The 24,971-nt window shown below is 39.0% G+C and overlaps 1 protein-coding gene across 6 annotated transcripts in view; it reads left to right on the forward strand.

The window, feature by feature from the left end:
• Positions 1–24,971, forward strand: part of RERE (arginine-glutamic acid dipeptide repeats) — a 254,331-nt gene that overhangs the window by 65,540 nt on the left and 163,820 nt on the right. For all 6 annotated transcript variants that reach the window (XM_037378707.1, XM_037378710.1, XM_037378704.1 and 3 more), the window contains exon 2: positions 9,885–10,355. In XM_037378707.1, coding sequence (XP_037234604.1) covers positions 10,031–10,355 — 325 coding nt within the window. In that variant the 5' untranslated portion in view covers positions 9,885–10,030. The remainder of the gene's footprint in view (positions 1–9,884; positions 10,356–24,971) is intronic.

Below are 24,971 nucleotides of genomic sequence, written 5' to 3' on the forward strand. Positions count from 1 at the left end.
AGGGCCCTGATATGTGGCATTACACAGATCGTGATTTAAAAACTGATAGCTGTGAGCATAGTTGGTGTAAGGTATGGCTCAGAAATACAAGATCTGTTGTTTTTCTTTTCTCAGGTCAAGTTGGGTAAATAACAGGGGGAGAAAAAAGAAGTTACTGTCTATCGTGAGAAACACCTTGAATTGTCTGCCTTTATTCAAGTGATTACTTCTCAGCTGTGAGAGATGCTGATGAAGTCAGTGCCTGTTTGTTTTTCTCTAGACACTAGCTTCTTGAATCATTTGGGGATGATTAGTAGAGAGCAGTTCAAAGCGAACAAACATGCTTTTAATTGCATGCACTTACAGGGCTTACAAGAGCTCTGGACTGTAAATATGTAACTCATAATGACCATTACTGGCTAAAGTGTTCCAGTGCTATATTTACATTATAAACTCAAAATGCCCATGAAAAAGGCAAGGAAGACAGCTGATAAGAGGCATATAATTCATTGAAGAGACTTGTAAGAGCTTTTTAAAAGATTTTCAGCAAACTTGGTTCCAGGAGGGTTCCAAACTATAGTCCTGTGACCGTTCAGCGGACACCTTCAACACCCACTCAGCTGTAAAGGTGGTAAGACACTGACTAGGTGACACAGTCCTCAGAGGGTCATAAGGTACGCAAGAACAGAGGAAGAAAATAAACTTTTTGACCAGTGCATTACTGTTGTAGGAAAAAATGTTTTTGTGTGTGTGTATGTGTGTGAGAACTTTGGAAGCCAGTTATCCTCTAAAGCTCGCAGAAAACTGTAATAAAAGGCTCATCGTGTTTACCTTCATTTGTAGATCTCCAAGCTTTACAAATGCTCAAATCCTTTTCAGACATCTTAAGATTCTGCAACAGGTACTGCTGCATGGTGTTGTTAGACAGATGTTAGTTATCAACATTATCTTTTTCTTTCAGTAACGTCAGTCAGGAAGACCTGTTCTCATTCAAGGCTGTGCAAGTTGGTTATATATTTTTTTTTTCTATTTGGTGTTAGACTGTGACTTGAATTGACGTGGATGTGTTCGCAGTCATAAGCAGGCCTTTTCTAGACCTCTTGAAAACACTTCCAGATTTTCTCAAACTATTAACCGACGCCTCCCACTCACCCCCATCCCTCCTGCTTCAGCATTACAAAAACCTCAAAACAGCAAACAAGCAGAAGTCACTGTGCAGCATGTCAGAAATTGTTGTTTGGGAGTAATCTTTTCTCAACTCCATCCCTGCCAAGCCTTCACTCTTATTTTTCAGGGCACTAGTAGAGATATTAAATCAGCATTACACTGAACACAGCACAACAGGTAGTGCAGCAGTAGTAAAAAATGCATCAATCTCGGTTCTTTTGGCAGTGTAGTGGGATGTGACGTAAGTCTTTGGTTCTGTTGAAATACCAAGTCTAAAGGAACACAAGGCCCAGTACTAGCTAGTAAGTTTTGTTATTGATGAGGTTGCAATTCTGTGTATGCTGTCAGATAGGATAATGCCCTGCTGCTGCCTTCAGGACCTGAGTTTGTTTTCCTTTCTTTATGGCAGGGAGAGAGCTGTGTTTAGGCTCTGTATGTGGCAGTTGATTGGAAAATACTGTAGGTAAACTCAGCAGGATCTGTATTACAAAAGTTGAGGCAAGTATCTTTAGTAAAAAGTCACTTGAAACTTGAAAGAAATACCATCCAGGCGTAATGGTATAAAGCTTTTGCAGTATCTTTTCTTCTTTTCCTTCCTATGCTGGCTTATCACTGAATTTGACTTCAGTTTGCAATCTGTGGATGTGTGTTACCATGAGGCTGGTGGCTCTGGTCTCTCCAGTTTGAGATGATGAATGGAACATTCTGAGGGATATCCTGCATGGACTCTTAAAATACTTTGTCACGCTGAATATCTGCAACTCGCGTTTTCAGCGGCAAATGGAAGACGGGGAAAGAACGTGGAAGAAAGTTGGCAATAGATGTTCTTAGTCTTTTCTGAAACTTAAAAGGTTAAACTTCTGTGTGCCTTCCCAGTGAGGTTGAGCCCATGCAATTAATGAGCTTTATCATAGAAAGTGGGATCTTTTGAAGTGTAAGCTGTATAGAAGCCACTTTTTTGTGTGTTTGAAGCAGGCATGTGCGTATTTGAACTGTAGTGCTAGTATTGCATTTTGGTACTTAGTTTAGCACTTCATTCTGTCTGTCTTCAGCTGAGATTTCCTAATGTCTTATTAAGGTTATTTTTCACAAATGATCTTGAAGGTGTTCTTAAAGCAGTTCTTCAAACCTTGTATGTGGAATCTTTATGGGCTGTTTTCTTGTCTCTCTTATTTAAATCTAATCCTTTGCGCTAAAACCAAGTTAAAATTCTTCCTTGACATAAAAATTAGAAAAAACTCTGTGGAAGGAACTCTAGCAGTTACAGCACATTTCCTTTAAACTGGCATTTGCTGGAAACTGTGCCTTTTTGTCTTGCAGTATGAGGCTAAAAGCCTGCAGAAGAATGCAGAAGTAGAAGTCCTTCTACTACCAGAAGGACTAGTAATAAGAAGAATAACATCCTGTTGTGTGTATTAGGACTGGTATCACATGACCAAACAAATCTTATTAAAAGATTTATCTGTCTGGTTTAAATAAGAAAAAGGAGCTCTTCTCCATATTTGTAGTTACCCTGCCTACTTGGATGCCTTCCAGTTTCAGTCTCGTAGCTTTTCTGTTGAATTTTCTTTCACATTATCTTTAGAACCTGACTCTTTAATACCAGTTAAGAGGTTGTAAGTACTTAAATTTGCGAAGAGGTGGTATATGTGCCTTTTTGCTCTGATAATGATTTCCAGGTGTATAGATCAAATAACTAGAGCTGTGTGTAATGGGTAACTGCAGTTTGGCCATCTTAATAACTCAGTGCCCACCGTGATCTGACTACAGCTCTTTTCTGGTGGGAGAAGTAAGTGTCCTGCTCTCCTGACTTGGATGGGAGGAAGTGAAAGTTTTTGTGTTTGAACAAATGATGAAACTTTAATCTGAACTAGATTTAGAATGCTGGGGGAAAAACCTTAACCATGTGAATATTGGGTAATGATCAGTTGAAAACGATTACGAACTTCTGCACTTTGGTTTTCTAAAGTGAAATTTAGAGGCTAAATCATGCCTGCTTGATTTCACATAAGATACTTTGGCAGTAACTTTATTTTTAGATTGCATTTGAAAATGTATAGGCAGATCTAATCGTACTTGTTATGACATCTTCTGTTCTGTCTGTCTTTGGGAGTGGAACTGAGAAGGGTTTAGTGAGAGAGTCAAATTAACACCTCGCTACTTTTGGGTTTGACTAGTAATAAGCTGCGTGTATATCCTGTGTCCTGAAAAGCAGCTGGGGCCTTTGTGTGTGTCCTTCTGGAGTGATGCTGCTCTCGCGTTGCCTGTTAAATAGGTGAAGGATGCAAAAGACTGTTTCAGGAACACGGGGACTGTAACTGGAGCATTTTTCTTTCTAGCTTCATTTACACTGAAGTGTTCCTCTTGAACTTCTGTGGGCAGAGGAGCCATCCTCGAGACTTGTCTGAAGTTTTTATAGTTTTAACTGCACTACAGTTTGTAAGAACAATGTTAAACACCTTTTATATAGAAAAGTAGCGTTCGCAAGCACTTAATGCACTTGGGATATCGTAGTAAGTTGCAGAACCCTGTAGGGGCAATGTTCTGTCTTGGTGAAGCACCTGCTCTCAGACTTACCTTTACTTGGGACGATTACTGCCAATCTGCCTTTATCATGTCTGGCCCTTATTCCTAAACTAAAGTCCCTGTCTCCTACCAGTATTGTAGTTTCCTCTGTTTCTTTTTCTGTGGAGACCTGAACATTTTAACAGCAGTAAGAGCATTTGAGTATGATGTGAAGTCACAGGTACCTGTGTTTTCTTCTAGAAAGCAGAGAACAGAAGACTTAAGTGAGTAGCTCTGCAAACACAGTTTTGGCTTATGTTTGGTAAGGATCTTTAATTGTCTGATGGCATGTGGGGTGGAGATATATAAAGTTATCCCGTACTGGATATAAAAATCTTGCTTGGATAAATGGACATATCCTGAGGCTCTAGTTAAAAAATAACAATGAAAAAAATCTTACAGTGATTGCAGTGAAGCTAAAATTTTTCTTTGTTTTTCAATGTGTGTTGAACAAATAATGGCTGTGCTATTCTTTCACTCCTTTGGATATTTATATATCCATGTATATATGTATATTCTATATTGGTCTCGGCCATTGTAAAGTGAAGGTTCCCCTTTTAGCTTAAAATACTTCTTTCTGAAATTAATTCCCTATGGAAGAAGCAGTAAACAGGTATCAAAGCCAGTTAATGCTCTTTAACCAGGGGTGCTGTAACCTGCATTTCTGTAGTATGATGACAGGAGCAGCTGCTTTGGTGGTGGTTTGGTATAGTGAGAATGAGGAGCTGCCAATGATTAAAATTACTGGAAATCCAAGCTACAGAGCTTGCCAAAACCCACTTAAGATTTTCAATGTATTTGCTTCTGCTATCCTAATCCATATTTAAACATCTGTGTGATTACTGTATTTGGCAATATACATGGTGTATTATCCCAGTTTACTTCAGAGAACAAAAAAAGAAGGCTTGAAATATTTTTGTAATTTTTGTGATGGTGTTAAGTTTTATGGGTTCCACATTCATGCCTTGTTACATATAGAATGATAAAAGTGTGTAACCCACCACAACATCTGTAACTGATGATTAAAGTTCAATCAGCAGATACGTTTTTCACAGTATTTACATTTTGGTCAAGAGTGATTGGGCAACATTATAGCTTTTGAATGTGGACTTGGTAGTATTCTCCTGTTCCAGTGTGGTTGGTGTGTGAAGTAAAAATGTATGAGACTAAATGGAAACGTGTAAGTTTAGATGATGTAGTATTTCAGTTTTAAGGTAACTCTCTGCTCTTATGGTTTATGAGATCCTTCAACATGTTGGGTATATGCTTTGATATATAAAACCCTATTTGCTTTTGGTTTCTAATGTTAGTAAATAAAAAGTGGGGAAGTAGCAAGAGGCAATATTGTATTTCACTGTAGAGGCAAAATATACCTTGGAATCTTTAAAACATGTTTGGATCATTGCTTAAGTAATGAAGATTATTTATCAGCTATTTTTCTGTGGTAGTAATGGCTTAGTCTTAATTAGGTGGCTGCTGATAAAGTAATTTTTCTTTGGTCTTCTAGGAGGTCTGGATTACTGCTACACAGTTCAGGTTGTGCAACAGTGTCTTTCCCCTCTCTATTTTTTTTTTTTTTTTTTTTCCCCTGGTGATGGTGCAACTACTCTTAAGGTTATGTGACTGCTTTATTCTGAGACAAAAATAGGCTTTTTTTGTTATGATGTTGGTTTAATCCTGCAATGTTTTTGAAATTTAGTATTTTTTTATAATAGTCTTGGAAATGTGACATTTGTGTAAGAAAGTTGAGTAGTGCTTGCTGTGAGACTTTATTGCTTGCCTTTTAATGCTAGTCAAACTATGATTAGAAGAAGAGGCTTCCTGTACTGTTCATAAATACATTGGCCATGAAAAGCACTTTTGAATGGGTTCTCCTGAAACAGGAGCTAGGGGCGGAGGGTGGCAATTTTGCTGTATTGGTAGCTGGAAGTTTCATACATGAACAGACTGAGCAAATTGTGGTATATACAAATCCTTGCATAGCCCTACAGTGAACTAAATCATTATGAATGTGGTGTTTGTTTATCTGATGCTGCTCCTCTATGCAGAATGTTTGTTGTGGTGGTTTTTTGGGTTTTTTTTTTGGGGGGGTGGGTGGGAGGACACGCCCCCAATAATTGGACTTTTAATAAAAACATTGAAGTACTTTATTTCAATTTAATCTGGGAAAAACAGCAAGGACTTAAATCTGCAGTTATGTGGAACATTCTTTTAAGTCCTGCAGTATTTGTTCTTGGTTGATGGCAAGAACTGGAATTCATCAGTGCTTCCCCTGCAGTGTGTGGCCCTTGATATTCAGAGGCTTCTCTTGTTGTGCTTCGTGGCAGGTTGTGTAGAGGGATTTTTCTCTCTGCTGGCAAGTTGGCTTTGCCTATGCCCTTAATAACTGTTGATGAAGATAGAAAAACAAGAGTAAGGGGAAGTGCATTTGGGGGTTACTTTTGTGAAGCGATTTACCCACCAGCCATATGGAGGTCACTGTATTTGATGTGTTGTTGACCCTTCAATAGACTCTGCTAATGTAATATGGTTCACTTGAAATTTACTTTTAAAGTTTGGCAAAGAGCAGCTTGCGTTGAAATTGCAGCTGCTTTTTCCAAATTACTTGCACAACTCTGGTTCTGTGAAACTTGGAGAATACAAGGAACAGGTCAGAATATTTCAGGATGCAGATAAAATTAATATGGATGAATTATCTGTCAGTTGCTAATGAACTTTGGGGTTTTTCCTTCAGACAGGAAATTTAAATTCCTTTTTCCTTTATGTTTAGAGATGTGGGGTGGCTGACACGTTCTCAGCCTTTCATCTTGAGACTTCCCCGCAAAAAACCCTGTAGCTTGTCAGGTTTCAAGCCTGCTTTTTCTGTTGTTTGCCACCCATCCCTGATAAAGAACTATTGTCGTGACTGCTGATGGGTTATTGCTTTTTTTTAACTTGGAAATTTTTCATATATATATATGTAAATAAATAAAACTCTGTCTTTATAAAAGGACATTCTGTGCTTTGCAGTCAAAGGATGGTGCTTGTGCTGCAGTTGCCTGTGCCAGAAGAGAAGTGTGATCTTTTTACAGTGTTGGAAAGATAGTGATACTGAGGTCTTCCACTTGGAAGATACATTGACACTCTTGAGAGAGGACAGAAAAGCTGATGCAGCTTCTTTAGGGACACTTCAGTCTGTTGATAATACCAGGTTGTGGTAATTCTATCATAAAAACTAGTGCTTTATGCTCAGGAGAGAGAGCGCTAACAAAATACATAGGTTGCGTACAGATGGGACTGTTTTAAGAGCTGTTTCCTGAATGTATTATCTGTTTGCTGTTGTAAGGTATAAGTGGGCTAGTATCAAAGAAGTGGTGGTGGAACATAAATTCATTTGGCTATAGCTGCACTGCATTTAGTCATTACCTGTGCATATGCGAAGTTGGGGTTTTTTTAGCGCAGTTGGAAATTGAACAGAATGTGGGTTTTTTGGTCATGATTTTGTGCAACTTGAACCTTGCATAACCTTAAGAATCCTATGTTGGTGGTAAGCCTATATCAGCATATGAGCTGAATTCTGTATTGTATTGTCTCTTAATGATATTGGACTGTGTGAGTGTTTCTTAGATGCTGCTGAAAACAAGACAAAAGGACTTGCTCTTTGGCTTTTTTCTCTTAAGTTCTCCAAAATTAACTTGTAAACAACATTCAGGTCTTACTAAACAGGAGAGGGCAGTGATTTACTACAAGTAAGACAAGAAGCAATGTAAAAAGCTCTGAAAAGAATAGGGTTTTTGTTTAGGTTTCAGTTTCTTGTGGCTTTTGTACCTAACTCCAAAAATTGAGCTGTTGAGATCTGGGGCTAGTATATAAGAATAATCAGAAGTGGCTGGATTTTATCCATGCTTGGAAGTCATTGAATAACATTTTTTAGGTTTATCCTGTATCGTTTAATTTCTGATCTCAAAAGAAAGCAAAGATCTCTTGTACATAGGCTGAGATGCCTACGTATAACTTGTAAATTTTAGATGACCCTGGGAAAGTAATCAGTTTTCTTTGAAAATTAATAGATTATTTACTCTCCAAAGATAATCTTGTATCGACAGCAATAGAAAAAACCCTCAAGCTTGCTATTGGGGAATTTCCTAACCTCTGGAAATTTAAGGCATTTCTTATTGAGTCCCTGCAGACCATTGCTACCACTGTTATCTGCGACTTCTCTGGCAATTGACAAATTCATTGTAGTTTATTGGAGTTTTGTTGGATTCCCCTTGTGTGTTATCAGAATGATGGCAGCTGCTGCAAGGAGGAAAGAAAACGGAATAATTTCCTACCTGGATGATCAGTTCATTCAGGAAATGCCTGAGAGATTCAAGCCACAGCCTGAATTGTATCGGCAAAAGCAATTTGTCTCTCTTTGGCTATTTCCTTTGCTGGAAGTAGTAGTCAACAGGGGCAAGAACACTGTAATCTGAGGTTCATGTAAGAGTGAAGACATCACAGATCACTGATTTCTCAGCTGACTTCTTAAAAATCAAAATAGTCTTTTTTTTAACCTTGTCTGTGGTTTTGGATGCTTAATGCATGAACATTCAGTCTTACTAATCCCTGACTTTCATGTGATAGTGTTCTACACAGTGGACTAATTTTGGGTTGCACCCAATAGTAGCTTCTTGAAAGCCTATGAAGTGGATGTGGGTAAATCAGCTCTACCCTGAACTGGTGAACTAGGGAAAAAAGGCAACTTAATAAGTTAAGTTGGATGCACCCTTCTTGAAATATCCCTCCTTTCATGAATATGAATATTTACAGAAAAAATGGTATGTTATGATTCTTGTTCATCAGTAGCTACACCTGTTCGGACTGCTGCTGTTGAGCCATATTAAAAGGCACTTGCAAATACTTTAGTTGTTGAAAATTCACTAGAGCTTTTCTTATGTATGTGCTGCTGGCTGTCACTCAAGGATGTATCATGCAACCTGTCAGTCCAGATCATTTTGCTTTAACCAACAGAAAGGACATTTTAAGAAAACTCCTAATTTTCAGTCAAAAGACTAAAGGATGTAACTGCATAGGGCCAGTATCCTTTACCTTTAGTTTGACTGAGGTTTGGTAGTAGTGTCTCATGGGGAATTAATCCAGGCCCCAGTTGCAGGGTGCTCTGGAGGGGTGTCAGTGAGTGGCTGCGTGTGGTGTGTAGCTGCCCACGGGGGTTAAACCACAGCAGTATGCAGCTGCTCTCTGCACTTGGTTGTGGTTTGAAGATCCTGTCCCATAGATCCAAGCTTGCAAATATCCTTGTAAGAGCAAGTAAAATTTTTTAAATCTAAACTTGCATTGAACAAAGAAAAGGATGCAGTTGATGTTAACTGTATTGATTAAATCATCAGGGAATTAAAAACATTAGGATTATCTCTTCCCTTACTATTTGCCTGCATGAAACTGAATGTGTTAAGCTGATGAGTTATAAAATCCATCTCCATTGTTTGCTTATTGGTAAAGCAAGCATGAAAAGTCATATTTTTGATAGATGAAAAAGAAGATTTTGTTAGTGCACTTGTAACTGCTGTGGTTTGGTTTCAATTAATTAATTCCTGTAATCTGTGGATTACAGGTTAGCTCTATTTTTGTAAAAGCAGGCTAGGGGCAAGCAAGGTTTCCTAACAGATTGCCCTGGAGGTGGCAGATGGCATTCTTTATTCTGTATCAGCTTTGCAGGGCATCCATTGCTAGAGGTGTTGAGATGTAAAACAATACGGCCATTTGCTAAACTTTTCCATTTGCTCCAGGAAAAAAAAAGTTTTAGGTTCTTCTTTTCTTGCACTTGTCCCTTCCTAAATGTTTTTCACTTGCATGCTTCCTGTTCAGCTTAAAGTATAAAATGATGCATATTCTCAGCGAGGACTTTCCATCTAAAAAGTTACTGTATTTCTGTAGTGAACAAAAGAATCTTTATAAGTATTGAGATCTTTGTGAGGATGGAGATAGCTTCAGGCATTTTACAGACACTTCATGTTGTTATTTCAGTGAGTGCTTCAGAATGCTACCTTGTATTTTACTGTCTTGTGTTTTCCATACTCAATTGCTTTAGGATGTGGGGTTTTCTTTGGTTGTAATTTTTATTTTCAGAAATTGAAAGAATTTTGAATATTAACATGGGCTTTTCCCCTCTTTCTCCCCTTCACCCCTTCAAGAACCTTTTTAAAACGCTGGGGTTGTTGGAGTGGTTGAATTTTTCCTGGATTTGAGTGAGAAATTCAGAAGACTGAAGCCCAGGCTCACTGTCTACCTTTCACGGAGGCCCAGCCGTGAGAGGACAGAAGAAGGCACGTGGCGAATCATGACAGCAGACAAAGAAAAAGACAAAGACAAAGAGAAGGACAGGGATAGAGACCGAGATAAGGAGCGAGACAAGAGAGACAAGGTGAGGGAGAGTGAGAACTCACGCCCTCGACGGAGCTGTACGTTGGAAGGAGGTGCCAAGAATTATGCAGAAAGTGACCATAGTGAAGATGAGGACAATGACAACAACAGTGCCACCACAGAGGAGTCCACAAAGAAAAGCAAAAAGAAACCACCCAAGAAGAAGTCCCGATACGAGAGAACAGACAACGGTGAAATAACGTCCTTTATCACAGAGGATGATGTTGTATACAGGCCTGGAGGTAAGGAATTCTTACATTTCCTTTGAAAGTAATTGTGTACCAGAGCTACCAGTTACTTTGCTGCAGCAGACAGCACAATGTGCTCTCTGTTAACTTAAATTATGATTGTCCTAGGGGCAGGTTGCCCCACTTCCATTGGAGACAAGTATGGATATGCATGCAAAAGCTTTCCACTGTATCTTGCAATATCTGATTTGTTGGAAAGAACTTAGTTCCTCTTTGAAAAAGAGCCACCCTTTTTTCTTTCTACTACACTAATTATCTGTGTATCCTATGGAATCTCTGTCCGTGGAAATTTCACAACTAAATTGGATAAAGCAGGAGAGCACTTTGCTCCAACTTCGGAATGAGACCTGATCTAAGCTAGAGATTTGACTAGGTGACATAAAGAGGTATCTTCCAACCTTTCTGACAAGTTTTTCTGCATATCTGATTTCTTTGTAGAGCTCCTCTCCTGTCTTCTGTTTGTGAAATATAAATGAGGTGACTTAAGATCTCATATCTGTTATGCCATTGATTTCACCTCCCTCATTAGTAGCTAGTTAATGCCTATGCACAGCAGCTTAGCTTTTGGTCAAAACCGTGTCAGTATCAGTAAGTGTCAGGGATGTTTAGGGACAGAAGCAGAAGCTTGCAGTGCGCTCTGGATGTGCCTCATAATTACTGCCAAGTTTACATAAGGTTTGTATGGTCTCATGTAAGGTTTCAAGATCTAACCTGTGGCTGCTGTCAGCTAACTTCTTCCTCAGAAGAAGGAAACTGTACTTAGGAATACAGCTAGCTGAATAATCTCATTTTTGAGTAAAACCAGCTGTGTTCATCTCCACAGCATTTTAAAAGTGTTGATTGTAACTACTTCTTCCACCACAAGGAATAGTTGTGTTTGGCTTTACTGTTCAAAGTGCTGGTTTAAGGGCTCTGGTAGTTTTAAATTACTTTTCTGTAAAATGATCACTGTGCTGTAGTAACACTGCTGGAGCAAAATAGAGATAGATTGAAACTAAGGATGTGAAAACTTGTCCTGTTTTTCCAGGAGGAGCTGTATATCTCAACTACTAAAGAGCTTGTAGTACGGGTGCAGATGTAAATATTTTACATGCTCTATCCTGTCATAGTAGCTGCAAATGCTCTAAAATGCTAGTTGTATGTGTGGGCATTATCATCTGCCTATACAGATGGGCTGAAATTCTGCTGATTTTGGAGGTGTTGCACTCCATACTTATTCTTCTGTGTGAAAGCTGTAATCTTGTTTTCACTTAAATCTACTAGCGTTTGTCAGAATAGTTTATCTGTTGAAATGCTTCAAATATAATTCCAAACCATTGGAAAGATACATTTTTTCTCTTGGTCGGGGCTTGCAGTTGAATAGTATTTGTTGGTTGATCAATAGCAACAGGGAGCCTGCAGAAGTGTCAGCTTTGGTGGCAATCTTATTTTCAGTGTCAGGATAAAAAATAATTTGGAATCTGTTAAGAGCAGCTGTTAGGTGGGCCCAGTAGTACAACGCGAGACATTGGCTTTATTGCAGAAAGACTTTGCTTAAAATTAAGATGGAAAATCAGTTTGTGATCTCATTTTTAGCTTGTAATAGGATGGAGAAGTATTAGCACTCTATCCAGTAGGTGCAGTGCTTGGAGTAGCTCTAATGTAGCAGTACTTGGATAGAGGGATACAACAGCAGGAATCAGTGCTGTAGTTCTACAGAGCTTACACCTTTGCCAGATAACTGATGGAGGAGGGGAGAGAGCCTGTAAATGCTGGTAGTGTGGGGAAAGCTTAGATCGTTTGTGCTGTATTTTTCACGAGAGTATCTATTCAGAAGAGGAATCCTCTCTATGTATGGATTGGCAAGAGCTTCAGTTACAGCTTGTGTGTTCTCGCTTACAAGCAATTGCACTGTGGGGGAGACACTGTTTATAGACTGAACTGCAAGGGAAAGCCTCAGTCCTAGCACAGGTGTGGAGATGTGTTGGAGAACCTTCACACAAGTAGTGCCCTGTAACTGCTGGCTGAGTACCACTCAGGCCTTATGGGACTTCAGGGAGCACACATGGTTGATAGTGTGGAGAACAACAGTCTCTGACAAACGGAGTACTTAATCAAACACATTTTGGTGGTGGTGGCTGCAGAACCCATGATCAGGGAGCTGTCTGCTTGGGGAGCAACTCCTCCTTAAGTGAGTGTCGTTTGGCAGGGTTGGGAAGATGTTGCATGATCTGATAAAGGATTTGAAAGCTGGGCTGCCCAGTCTCAAGTAAGACTAGTGCTGGCCATGGGCAGCTTGCTTCATTTCTGCTTTGCCCATCCTTCTGCACTGCTTGAAGAAAAGGAGGTGTGGGGAGGTTATCTAGTGTAAAACCAGGAAAAGCCATAGAACTCCTGATAATTGAGATTTTATACCAATTCGGTAATTTAAAAATTGGCTTATTAAATTTTACATTTGTATTAGTAGTAATTAGCACAAGCATTGAAAATTTTCTCTTCCTGTTGCTCTTGTGTTTTCTTTTAAACTTGCATCTATCCTTTTATCTTGAAAACTGCAGAGAGCAATGAGAACTTGCATTATTGGCTAGCTCCTTGTTAGAGGGATGTGAGCCTAGCTGAAACCTTAATTGACTATAGTGATTTTTAAATTTTATTTAAAATGTAATTTCTTAATAGGAATGAGATCTTGAATACACATTCCAGTGTGTAATATATTCTAAGAAAATTTTAGCATCTATTACAGGAGAAAATCTTAGCTTCTGTTTTGTGGTTAGGGAGAAGTATGTGTAGCTAAGGGTGCAAATTACATAAAATTTGAGAGGGATTAAGAGAATTTAATTTATTGAGACTTGCACAGCAAGGATTAGACAGATGAAAATTAAAAGGTGTGTGCAGAATGGATAGCTATCTTCAGCTTACATCTTTCATGCTTTAAGGAAAGGAAATCTCTTCCATCCATTTGATTCTTTCTCTTAAATGCTCTTATCTGATATGGATGAATGTTCAAGGCCTGCATTGTCTTACTATGAAGTCCTTTGGTAAAATCTTGTTCTGTTACCCTGTTGCTATGTAGTACTTAACCCAAACACTTCATATTACTTTCTTCTCTGCTGAGCTCAGCAGCTTTGAGTCATAGCAAATAAACTGTAAATAAGTAGATAATCAAGATCATTTGAACTCTTTCCAATGAAAGGTTACACTATATTGTTACTATATAAATACTGTTCTTATTAATTTGCATAGATATAATGAATGTGGGGGTCGCTTTAAACAACATATTAAAATTTGAGTAGGGCTTAGAAAATGCGATGCAATTAATCTTCTCTACTTTGAAAATCACACAGGCCTATCCTAAAAGCTTGTTGGCCTACTTCCCCATCTGTCCTCTGTTTCTACGACCTCCCTCCTGTTTCCTTCCTAATTTAACCTGATTTTTTTTTCTTTTTTTTCTTCACCCCCTGCCCCCCACAGTTCTTACCTTGCTTTTGTCACAATGACTGTTACGGTAACAAATTTATTGTACAATGTGATTTGCTTGTAGGCTTCCTTAGCATAAGGTAGTAATAGTGTAAGATAGTTGCATCAAGACTGAGATGTTAGTGTTTGTTTTCTCCTCTTAGATTTGGTTAGATTATTTAATGCTGAATTTCCTTCCATTTCTAGTGCAAATTGGTTCCCTTCTATCCTACTGGCTTTTGCCAAAATACAGCACTGTTTGAAAGGGCTGATTTCCCATACAGTTTGTATGCACATGCAATATGGTTAACACATGGCTCCTAATTGGATGTACTCAAAAACTGGTGGTCTTGTTTTGTAGTATGTTTTTTGCAGTTCTACTTTGATTGTCAGACTGTAAGCGAATTTGAATACTTTGATATTCTGCTGTGTAAACCAGACCTTACAACTACATCTGTTGTTTTGGTTAGGCAATTGGTCTCCACGTAGGATTTTCTGTGTAGAAGATTGTACAGAAGTGCTATCAATCAGATGGCTGTTAATATATTGTACTGGACTTGAGTGGGGAAGGTGCTTTTGGAACAGCTGCCCAGGCTTTTCCCAAGTGCCATGCTACTGCAAGCACTGTTGAGTGATATAGTAGCTGTTGTACAGGCCCTGCTTTTGATGCTTGGTTTAAAAGAATCATTTGCCTAGCTGGAGGAGGGAGCTATGTGATGGAAGACAAATAGTCATGTGTGACACTAAATTTCTGACCAACATGATGAAAGATGAAACAGGTAGTGATGATACTGTTCCAGAGAATCTTTTTTTTCCCTCCGTGTCCTGTAGGTCAACAACGTGCTTCATGTCTTACAAGGACCTGATGTGTGGAGGTATCTTTCTTGTGTATCTTCAGCTTGACCTTGGACACGGGGATTTTTTTTTTCTATCCCATATCCCAGTAAATTGCTCTTATGAAGTGAAGTAGGTTAAGATTCCAGAAAAGTACATACCAGAAATATCTTCATCAAAACAGTAGCTGGTTATGTGAATACTCTTATTGCCCTGTTCGTTTTTGTTCGTTGAACTCTTGCATGCATTTCTTGCTCAAGGAAGCTATATGGTCCTCTGTCTGCTTTCATCCTCAGTCTGTTCAACACGTTAGGAAGGCATAGTACTTTATCAAAGCCACAGAACTTAATACTGAGGATATTGTTGCTACTGAGCAGGCTGCTGTAATGTCATCATGATGGCACCTTGAATGCTGGACTGGAAAAACTTTGGATGAAAGTCTGAGTTGATTTGGAGCCTCAGGAAAACATCTTCACCTGGAGACGAGGACAATATTGTTTGCTCTGCCTGTGTAGAACCATTTAAAAGGATCTGCAGGAATTAAAAGGATTTATGAGGATCTGTTTCTGCAGTGACATCAGTAGCTATATAAACAGCACATCAGCAAGAGGAATCAACATGAGGTAACACAAGGTGAAATGCTTCTGCAGGGAGAGTAGAGCATTATAGGACTTCATAATTTTCTAGCAAATTGCTTTGGAATAGCTTACATGAGAGCCTCTTTGTTCTAGGTGTTTTAAAATCTGTGTGAATCTGGAAGAAGAGGTACAGATTGGATATGGGAAGCGTGGTTTGATGTGGTGCAGGGAAAGACGCACAATTAGTTTTATGTGGATCCTGAAACATCTGGCCTAGTACATGAAAAAATAGGAATGTGTCTCTGCCGCCTTGAGATGTTTTAGGCCAGGGGTCCTCAAACTACAGACCACGGGCTGGATACGGCCCCCCAGGGTCCTCCATTCGGTCCCCAGTATTTACTGAACCCCCCTGCCCCGCCCCCCCCCCCCCCCCCCCCCCCCCCCCCGCTGGGGTGGGGTGGGGAACCAAGCAGCCGCAGATGACTGCCTGCCACTTCACCCGCGCACCGGCCCCCTGGTTAAAAAGTTTGAGGACCCCTGTTTTAGGCAGTCACTGTTTGGGACAGCTGTTGGGCTTTTTGGTGCTTTTTTTTTTTTAAGGTATGGGAAATCTTTGTCAGTGGGATGGAAGTGAGATATTGCTACTGGAAAACACAACTTGAGTACTACTTTTTCTCGATTTATGGATAAAGTTTTGTTAGATTTCTGTCCTTGAGTGCTGTTCAGGAGGCACCGTAACCCTATAAGCTATTGTCTGGACAGGCATCAGAGAAGGAGAGAGACTGGATTTGCAGGTCAGGTGCATTGTGCACACAGTGCTGTTCAGTTGTCACCAAGTGTATCAAAGTGAGATCTTATATACTTTTCATACGTTCTGTGATCATAGAGTATGTGGCCATTTTTCAAAGGGAGCACCTCATAAACTGGGAAATAGTTTGCAGTCTTCAGTGTCTCAGATTTGAAGCCTGCAAATGTTGGGTTATTGCGCTATCAAAATGAGAAAATAACAAAAGATATGGTGGGTCATCTTTTGTGTGAATCTCCAGGCCTGACATCAAAGTGTCCTGTGGAATGTGGCCAGCAGGGTTCCAATCACAGTGGAACCAGAATTATATTTACCAAAGATCTAGTTGGAATGAGATTTCTTCTAGCTACCTTAGAATCCAGTCAGTTTGGTTAGCAAGCAGGTATTAGAATTTCCAAATTTCTAAGCTTTAGGCTTTACTGGCATTGTTAAATGTTCCCTTTATTATAACTGCTCGGAGATGTTTTACATTGTTGTAACTGAAGGAATTTGCTGAAATTCTTGTTTCAATCTACACACCTCCATCTTTATAAATATATATATAAACAAAACCCAAACAGAAGTGCTTCCTCCCTCCATTTACTTTGTTAGGAAGTGTTACAGTAGTGTTTGTGTTGAATGCTAGTGAAATTGAAATGCAGGCGTTTGGCTCGTGGTCTGACAGTGATTGGCTTGTATTTGACATTGACCCATATGTTTGTTATTCTTATAGATGCTGCTTTCCCTTTATTCTGACTGCTTTACCAGCTGAGAAAGGTAGCCATGCTGGATTAAATATAGAAATACATGTAATACAAACGTGATTTTTTTTTTTCATATAAACACTGAAGTTATGGCAAGTGTTTTCTAGACTGCTAACATTTTTTTTTTTTTTGGGAAGTTAACACTTTTCTGGAAAGTTTTAAAACTTGAATGTTATGCTTGGATAGAAAGAAGAAATGCAACAACTGTATGTTTTAATTTTAGGATGTCTTTGGCCAGTCTATGTTGCTTGGATTGACCAAGTTTACAATGGAGAAGTGCATTTTTGAATGTGTAGTATTTTCTTCCCTCAAAAGCTTCATAGCTGAAATGACCATATATTCTGATGTGACAGACGGTATTTCCCTCTTCCTTTGAAAGGCTGTTACCATTGTGATACTAGATTGTTGAAATAATCAGATATTCAGTGATAGACTTCCAGCTGCTGTAAATAGGAATAACCTCAGGAGCTGTGCTGCTTAATGTGTTTGAGTTCCCTTATTTTTCACACTTACACCCCTGTGTTTTCAACTTTTCTGCATATGTGAATAGTAGTGGGGAATACTTCCAACAATATTTTTTTTAGCAGAAGAGATTATCTTTAAGACTTTGGTTTCAAGGGAAACAAATGCATTCTTTATCCATTCATCCTGTAGTAATTAAAAGGAGGAGGAAAAAAAAAAGGCCTGGACTAGTAAGTGAGTCTTAAAACATATCCGGAGGGTTAACAAAAAGATAAAAGCTTTAAAAAAATGTATAAAAGCATCACAGAAAGATTTTCTCAGAAGTTGATTGAAGTCTGTAGAAAACTGTTTACATGTGCAGCTGGAACTTGAGTTACTGTTCTGCACAGTTGGATGTAACAGCGGTTGTAATTTTTATTCTCAGCATTTGAGGTATTTCTGAAAAGTGTGTTTTTTAATGGTCAGGTGAGTAGGTGAGTAAGATTGTGTAGAAAATAAGGCTACATGATAGCATACATTGACTACTTAACTGCATAGAAATAATTTTCTGTGTATGTGCTCTTAGCATAAGCAGTAAACTTAAGCCAAACTGTAAAAACCCGACAAAATAAAAACAAAACAAAACAAAAAAATCAAACCCAAGCAACCCCCCTCCCCCCAAAAAAACCCACCAAACAACCCAAAACCCCACCAAAAAAACAACCACAAACACGCCCCCCCCAACCCAACCAAATAAACTATGCATTTACTGAGTTCATATTCACTGTTATATGGTGGCAGGCATTGCTCTGTGTATGGACAGCTGTTGTTGCTTGACAGACGGAGTCTTAAGTGCAGATCAAGGTTGATCTAGCATATGGATTCCTCTGGCTTTGTTTGGCTTTTGTGTACAAATCATGAACAGCAGCATGAAGGAGGTGAGGGTACCTGGGGCTGGGGACTGGATATCTGGGATCGGGGACATTGCTTAGCCAGCGTTGGTCTAAACAGGTAGTTTTTCACTATTGTCTTTGTTATTACATAAAATTGTGATGGTATTTTTGTAACAGATTAATTGTTCAAGTGGGGAATTTTAAATACAGCTTTATAAGGTTATTGTTAATACTTCTTCTGCGAGTCATCCTCTGTGTTCTATCACAACAAAACATGGGCCTTGCACAATAGAAGATGTACTGCCCTTGACTACTAGAAGTGAAATGGATTGTGACCTCTATAAACATATGCTGTGTACTAAATGAACTTCATGACGTGTTCCTGAGAAGTTTGTAATGCAAAGTATAAATACCTTGTAAAGCTGCGGAGTTTTGGAAAGAATTACAGGATGAATGTGAAACTTAACATGAGCATCTTACTGACATTGCTTTCTTTGTGTGACTATGGCAGCTGTAGTTGAAAACTTGTGGTTAAACTACCATAGGTAACTGAGGAAATTGGATGTGAACAGTTTTGCAGACCTGCGTTAGGGAATTATTTTTGCAGAGGAGAAATATAGCAACCTAAGCAAAAAGTAGTACTTTATGGGGAGCACAGCATGCCATTATGGAATTAGGCAAATGGAAGTTCTGAAATAAAAACACAGTGGAAATTGTGGAAAAATTGGACTAAGGGGAAGGAATTCCGTGAAGTAGTGGTTTTCAAGGAGTGATAGTTTGTGGCCGCAGTAATTGTTCATGGCCTGTCCTCAGTTTATTTTGGTTAAAGTAGTGTGAACTTCTAGTGTATGAATTTATCAGCCCTTTTTCTTATTTTTAGTTTGTGGAAGTTGCCATCTCTTCCATGACAATTAGATAAAAGAAGTGTTTGATCAATTATAATAACAACACCTGTATACGCAGTAAACAATTTCCATTTTAGCTTCTGTACTGGGAATGGTGCTACGGGTTCCCATGTAGCACAGCAGTTTATGCCAGAACATTGCTTTAACTTGCATCTGGAGATTCTTCTGATAAGTTAGGTGAGTGAGTGAAATATAATCTGTCAAAATGTTGATCCTGGGACTAACCTTTGCTGCTTCATTTTGGGTTTCAGGTTTTGTGCCAATATCTTGGAAATATTCTTGGGGGGATGGAGGAGAGAATTCATGGGTGGGGAGGTATTTCTCTACAGGTTTGACACTCAGCACCACATGTAAGTGGGCTAAGTGAAGAGAGTGTGTTAAAGTGAGCCTGCTTTTTTTTGGGTATTGTTTCCAAGTGGAATACAAAATGCAGCAGGTTAAATGTAACTACAGCATTGATGAAAATGAATTATTCTTTAAAAGTTTTCTCGGTTTTCATGTTACTGCATGATGGGCCACCCTGGTAAGGTATTTGTGTGTGTAACTGTATATCTTCTAACTGATGATTGAATTATTTTTTTCTGTGATACTGTAAATTTTGAGCAACCTATTTGGTTTTCCTTTTGTCCTAAAGACACATAGTTTGTATAAACAATATCCAGTAGCAGAGCACGTGTTGCTCTAAACAAGCATCTCAAGTAAATTGAACTACACATGGAAGTATTTTTGCTTTGTTTCAGCATTGGCAGGAAGAGTGGATCTCTCTAGTCTCTTTTGTTCAAAGTCCAAAATGTGTTATGGATGCTTTTACAAAAAGCAGTAAAGATATTTAAAGCAAGAAAGCATTAGAAACCTTGCTGTAAAAGGAGTGCCTAGATAGACATGAAAGCTGATACAGATTTAAGGCTTAGATTTGTATTGTTTGTTTAGGAAAGAAATATACCTAAATACAGATATGTATGTATTTTTCTTTGGCTTGGAAGTTTATGCTTGCATTATTACTGTGGTGATTGTACTCTTCTTTTCTTAATAGTGAGGAAAGCGTCGTTCTGTATAAAATGAAAAGGCATCTCAGTGCTATTTACAAATTTAAACAATAGGAAAACAATTTTTTGTTTCAGAAAATACATATTGATATTTTTTTTCAATAGATCTTTTCAGTGCTGCTAGGTATTTGCAGGTAGGTGACTTATCGGGTTAACAGACTATTGGGATTCTAACACATACGGTTACTTGATGAGAGTGTCTGTATTTGTATCACAGCAGGCTTTGAGGCAAGAGATTGCAGTATTTGGAATACAGTATTCGGTAAAAAACATCCTTACTCAAGTGACACATAGTTTTCCCTTTCTGAACATGTGTTTCTGTTAAGGGCTGCACCAACAACTTACAAAATGGATTACTCTTTATCCATTTGTCTAATCGGGAAGATGAAGTGATGGGTCAATTACTAGGGATGTAGTAATGGCTGTGACTGTTTTTCTGGTTGAGGGCTACACAAATAAAGCCCATCCATGTTTTGATGAGGTATTTTGTGTTGCGCTCTAATAATCAAGAGCGTAGCTAAGGGAGAGAAGTTAAGCAGCCGTTTGGTGTTTGTGGTGAGCTGGGGAATAGAAGAGTTTTCTCTTTCAACTCCTCTTGATGTGCTTGTTTTGCCTACTAGAGCATGGAGTTATAATTATGCATGGTCCAATAGAAGAACTTCTTAAAGCCATATAAAGATGCCAGTTTTCACATTAAATATAGCCTCATTGGCCGACTATGCCATTGATTTCTTCTGACACGATTGATTCATTACCAAAAGTTGGGAAACACAAGTGAATGGAAAGTGCATGAGATGAAAGATTCTGCGTCTCAAGTGATAGAGATTCTTGATCCCTTAATCTCTTAAGATTTGTGTATGCATTAGCCAATTGCGTGCGCTATTCAAAGACACTGTGGAGATCGTTCGGTTGATTTAATGACATTTCAGGATCTCTTGGTTTCCTGAGGGTTGCTATTAATGCTTGTGTTTAAGATCTCAGAGAAATTACACCACACTTGGGACAATGGCTATGGATAATTTGCACATTAAATATTTTTTAATAGAAAAAAGTTAAGGGTATCTAAATCAAGTGAGGTCATGTAGCAGCATGGTACGTTTGTGGTGTTGCTTGCCTTTTGTGTATTCCGCAGTACTTCAGAAGTGAGTCCCTATGAAAAGCTTTTGAAATGCATCCAGCTCAGGTTTGAGGGATGTGGCTATGTAGGCCTTTGTATAAGATCAGTGAGAAGTGTTCCAGCAAAAGTTTGCTGTGACCTTAAAAGATCAGAAAAGACTATTTTGAATGGCATGCATGCAGTACAGCTTATCTGTTGCTAAAGAAACAGCTCTTAGACTAACTGATTTTTTTTTTTTTAGCGGTCTGCTCTCTTATTCCCACCCCTCCTCCCATTTTATGTGTTCAATTGGAAAAGAAAAACAATTATAGGACAGGAGGATACCCTAGTGTCAGTTAGTGGCTGAGCATCTACAATGTCTTTGTTTTCAGTGTGGTATTGTTTGGTAACGCTACTTTCTCTAAGTGTATGGTGTACTTTGTGTCAAAGTTGTTAACAAAGTATGTCTGAATGCATCTTGCAAGAACAACTGTATGGTGTTGTGGATGTGCATGAAAAGTGCAGAAAAATAATTGGTGTGGGAAATAATGTAGTTGGGTGTCTGAACTGCAGAGCAGTTGCTTTTACAAAATTGGGACCTGCAGACTACAATTAGCTGTCATTAATTTTGTTGAATAGAAATATGTTCCATTTATTGTACAATGAGGAGCCAGACTTGAATGAGTTTAAATAGATTAAATCTAAATTATACTGACAGTCCATTAAACAGCAGCAAAACCCGTTAAAGAAAATGGATTCACTATGATACTAGTTTATAATAAAATCATTTGTGAAATAAAAACTATAGTCCAGGCATTTGGAGTACTCCTGTGAGTTTGAAATGAACACGGTAAATTGGTTGAACCATTTATTGCAGAACAGGGCTCTAGCACGTTGTTTTCTGACAAGGAGCCAGCAGTGTTGCTTGAAATCCGCTCAGCAGGAAGTGACACTAAAAGATCAGACTAGCAAATTGTTTGTCGTCAGCCATATGGGGGGAAGAGAGGCAACTGTATAGCTCCCTACCTGTCAGTGGTAATATTTTTCCAGTTAAAACCATGTGTTTGTTATTTCTGGTGCTTTCTGCCCTGTGTCTTTACATTTGTTACTAAACCATCATGCCAAGTGTATGGCTGTAGTTGGAGGTCTGTTTCCATTATTGACCTTTGTTTTCAAGACTTTAGTAATTCTCCTGTATTTGGAATACAGGAAAATTCCAGTGTCGACATTGAGAATTCATTGAACGTTGCAAATATTTTTCTGATCCTTTGAAAGGCACTACTTGGTTATTACTGGTATGTAACTGCTTAATGTGTCATGCTCCAAATTGTTTTTAACTATTCTGGGTGGTGATGCTGATGGTGAAAGACTGTGGCGTTTAACTTTTCAGTTAAATGAGACATTGAAATGAAGAGCCGTGCTGCTTGGAGTTCCTGCTAGTTTTGGCTTGGGCAGAGGTATTTCTGGAGAACTGTGCAGAATTGCCTTATGTTTCTTCACTGGTTGGCAGAGGGCACTAGGACGCTAAACTTTTTAATTTTAGACACCAGAATGGAGGAATGTAAATATCCTTAAATTCTGGGATGTAAATATCCTTTAATTATTTGCCTATTCCATGACTTGTGTTCAGCATATATACACACACACACATATGTAAAAACTGTATCTCTGTCTCTCTCCTTCCCAAGTCCTTATATATATGACTCTGTAAAGTCTATAAATAAAATTCTTTATCTACCAAAGAATTGGAGTCTGTGTCAATAAACAGTTGGATTTTGTTTTCTTCCTTAAATCCAGGATGGTTGTGACGAAACAAACATATTTCACAGGGCTTGCCTGGACACAGTCTCTTCATCAGTTTCTTACATCATCATACAAATTCCTACTGTGGGGCAACTGCATCTGTAGACTATGGGAGTGTAGGGATAAGTGCTGTCTCTGTATTAGTTAGAGAGGTGGTAGATGTGAAACAGGAGTGTACATGTGTGCTGTGGGGATAAGTATACCTGAAGCATGTTTTTTAGCACACTGAATGGTTGAATATAGAGCACGTGTTACTACTGATTACGTGAGCCTGATGGTTCATCTGGTTGGTTGTGACGGTGTAAGAGTTGGTGTACGAACTATCCAACACTGGTGTCCAATGAGCTCCCTTAAGTTATAACGGAATTATTAGAAGAGTGGAGTTTTTTTACATACCTGGCATATTGTTTTTCAGAACATCCAACTCTAACATAGAATATCTGAAGGAAAGCAAAATAAGGGAAAGAATGTGTAATCCAGCAAGATACTGGGGTGTCAAAACTGGAAAGTTAGTGTGTATTGGAACTGTAGTTGCTTACAGCTACGCTGTGAAGGTTGAGCTTGTGACTGTTGAAATACGATGGCGGGGGCTTGCAGGCAATTCTTTGGCAATGGCTTTCAAGGACTATCTTTCCAATGGAAGTGTGGTGCTGTGCAGAGAGCCTAAAGCTTTGTTTCTTGGATAATGCAGGTGTTGACTCATTAGGCAAAACAGAAAGGATTCTAATTGCAAAGATGATCCGTACATAAACTACGGCGTTTAAGGTGATAAAAGTTTGTGTGCTCAGGAAAGTGAGGTGGTTGCGGTTTTTTTCCTGAAAGATCTTTTCAGTCCGTGTATTCAAGCTCTAATTTTAAAAACAGCTCTTAGTGTGGGAATATTAATGTAACCCTTCAGAACTAGGGCACATCTGGTGAATATCACAAGCCCAAAGGCATAATGACTCTGTACCATGTGTCTGAGAAATACTTCATCTCCAGCGGGACACTTCACACGAAATGGGAAAGTAAGCAAATGCACTCGTGGTTGGAGACAGGCAATGAATTCCACTTAGCTGTGCAGGGGACTTTTATTTCTTTATTCTGTTTTGCCACTGTAGTGGCAAAGGTTATGGAAAGCCCTTTATTTTCTTTTTTCCTTCCCTGCTCCCCAGTTGGAGAGTTTGCTGGTTTGTCACCAGTAAACTCTGTGGTTTAACAGATGAGGTGGTTAACTTGTCGGAGGTAGCCCTTTGGAAGCTGACACGTGCATGTTACCTTGCTGTGGGGAAAGGCCACTAGTGCACCCATTTCTTGTGTGGTTACTTGCTTCGTGCTTGCTGTTACTGTTCAGTAAAAAAAATTAACTTACACTTTGGTAACTGTGTAAGGATGTCCAGAGCAACATTTTTTGCTTGCTATATTTCACCCTGTAGCTTATTTTACAGTAATTTCTTTGTGGTTTTGCTGATTTTTCGCTGAGTCAATGTAGATAGGCATCTCCTTTAGTTTTCTTTACTGGTATGATTTTGTCTATAAAGGGGGTCATGAACCTTGCCTAACAAAACACATCCTTAAATTCAATTTTCAGATTGACAGAGCAGCCAACACAGAATGTAGCTGTTGACGCAACTGTAATAAGGACTAGAAAGGGAAAACGTGGTCTGGGAAGGGAAGGAGACTTGAAGGGTTTGGAGGTGGACAGAATTACAGGCAAAGAAAAAGGCTTGACCACTGCCTTGCAAGTTGAAGGGAATGGGGAGAAGGGAAGCGAAAGAACAGGGGTGCTGCAGTATGCAGGGGAGGAACTGTGTATGTTTAAGCTGAGGCCTCCTGTGAGACTGGCCTTCAGTCAGCTGGGGACTGGGGGAGGATTGCTATAGAGCGCTGGAGGGCCAGGCACTAGGTGTGGATCCAGTGTACTGGTGTTGGTGAGTATTGGTTGGCCTGAACTGTGGTTTTTTTTGTAGGGTTGTTTTGTTACATTCTCAGGGTTTCTGTGCCAACATGTATTGCCCTCAAGTTGCCAGATGTCAGAAGCAGCAACCAAGT

The sequence above is a fragment of the Falco rusticolus genome, chromosome 3 (assembly GCF_015220075.1).
Source record: "Falco rusticolus isolate bFalRus1 chromosome 3, bFalRus1.pri, whole genome shotgun sequence".
Taxonomy (NCBI): domain Eukaryota; kingdom Metazoa; phylum Chordata; class Aves; order Falconiformes; family Falconidae; genus Falco; species Falco rusticolus.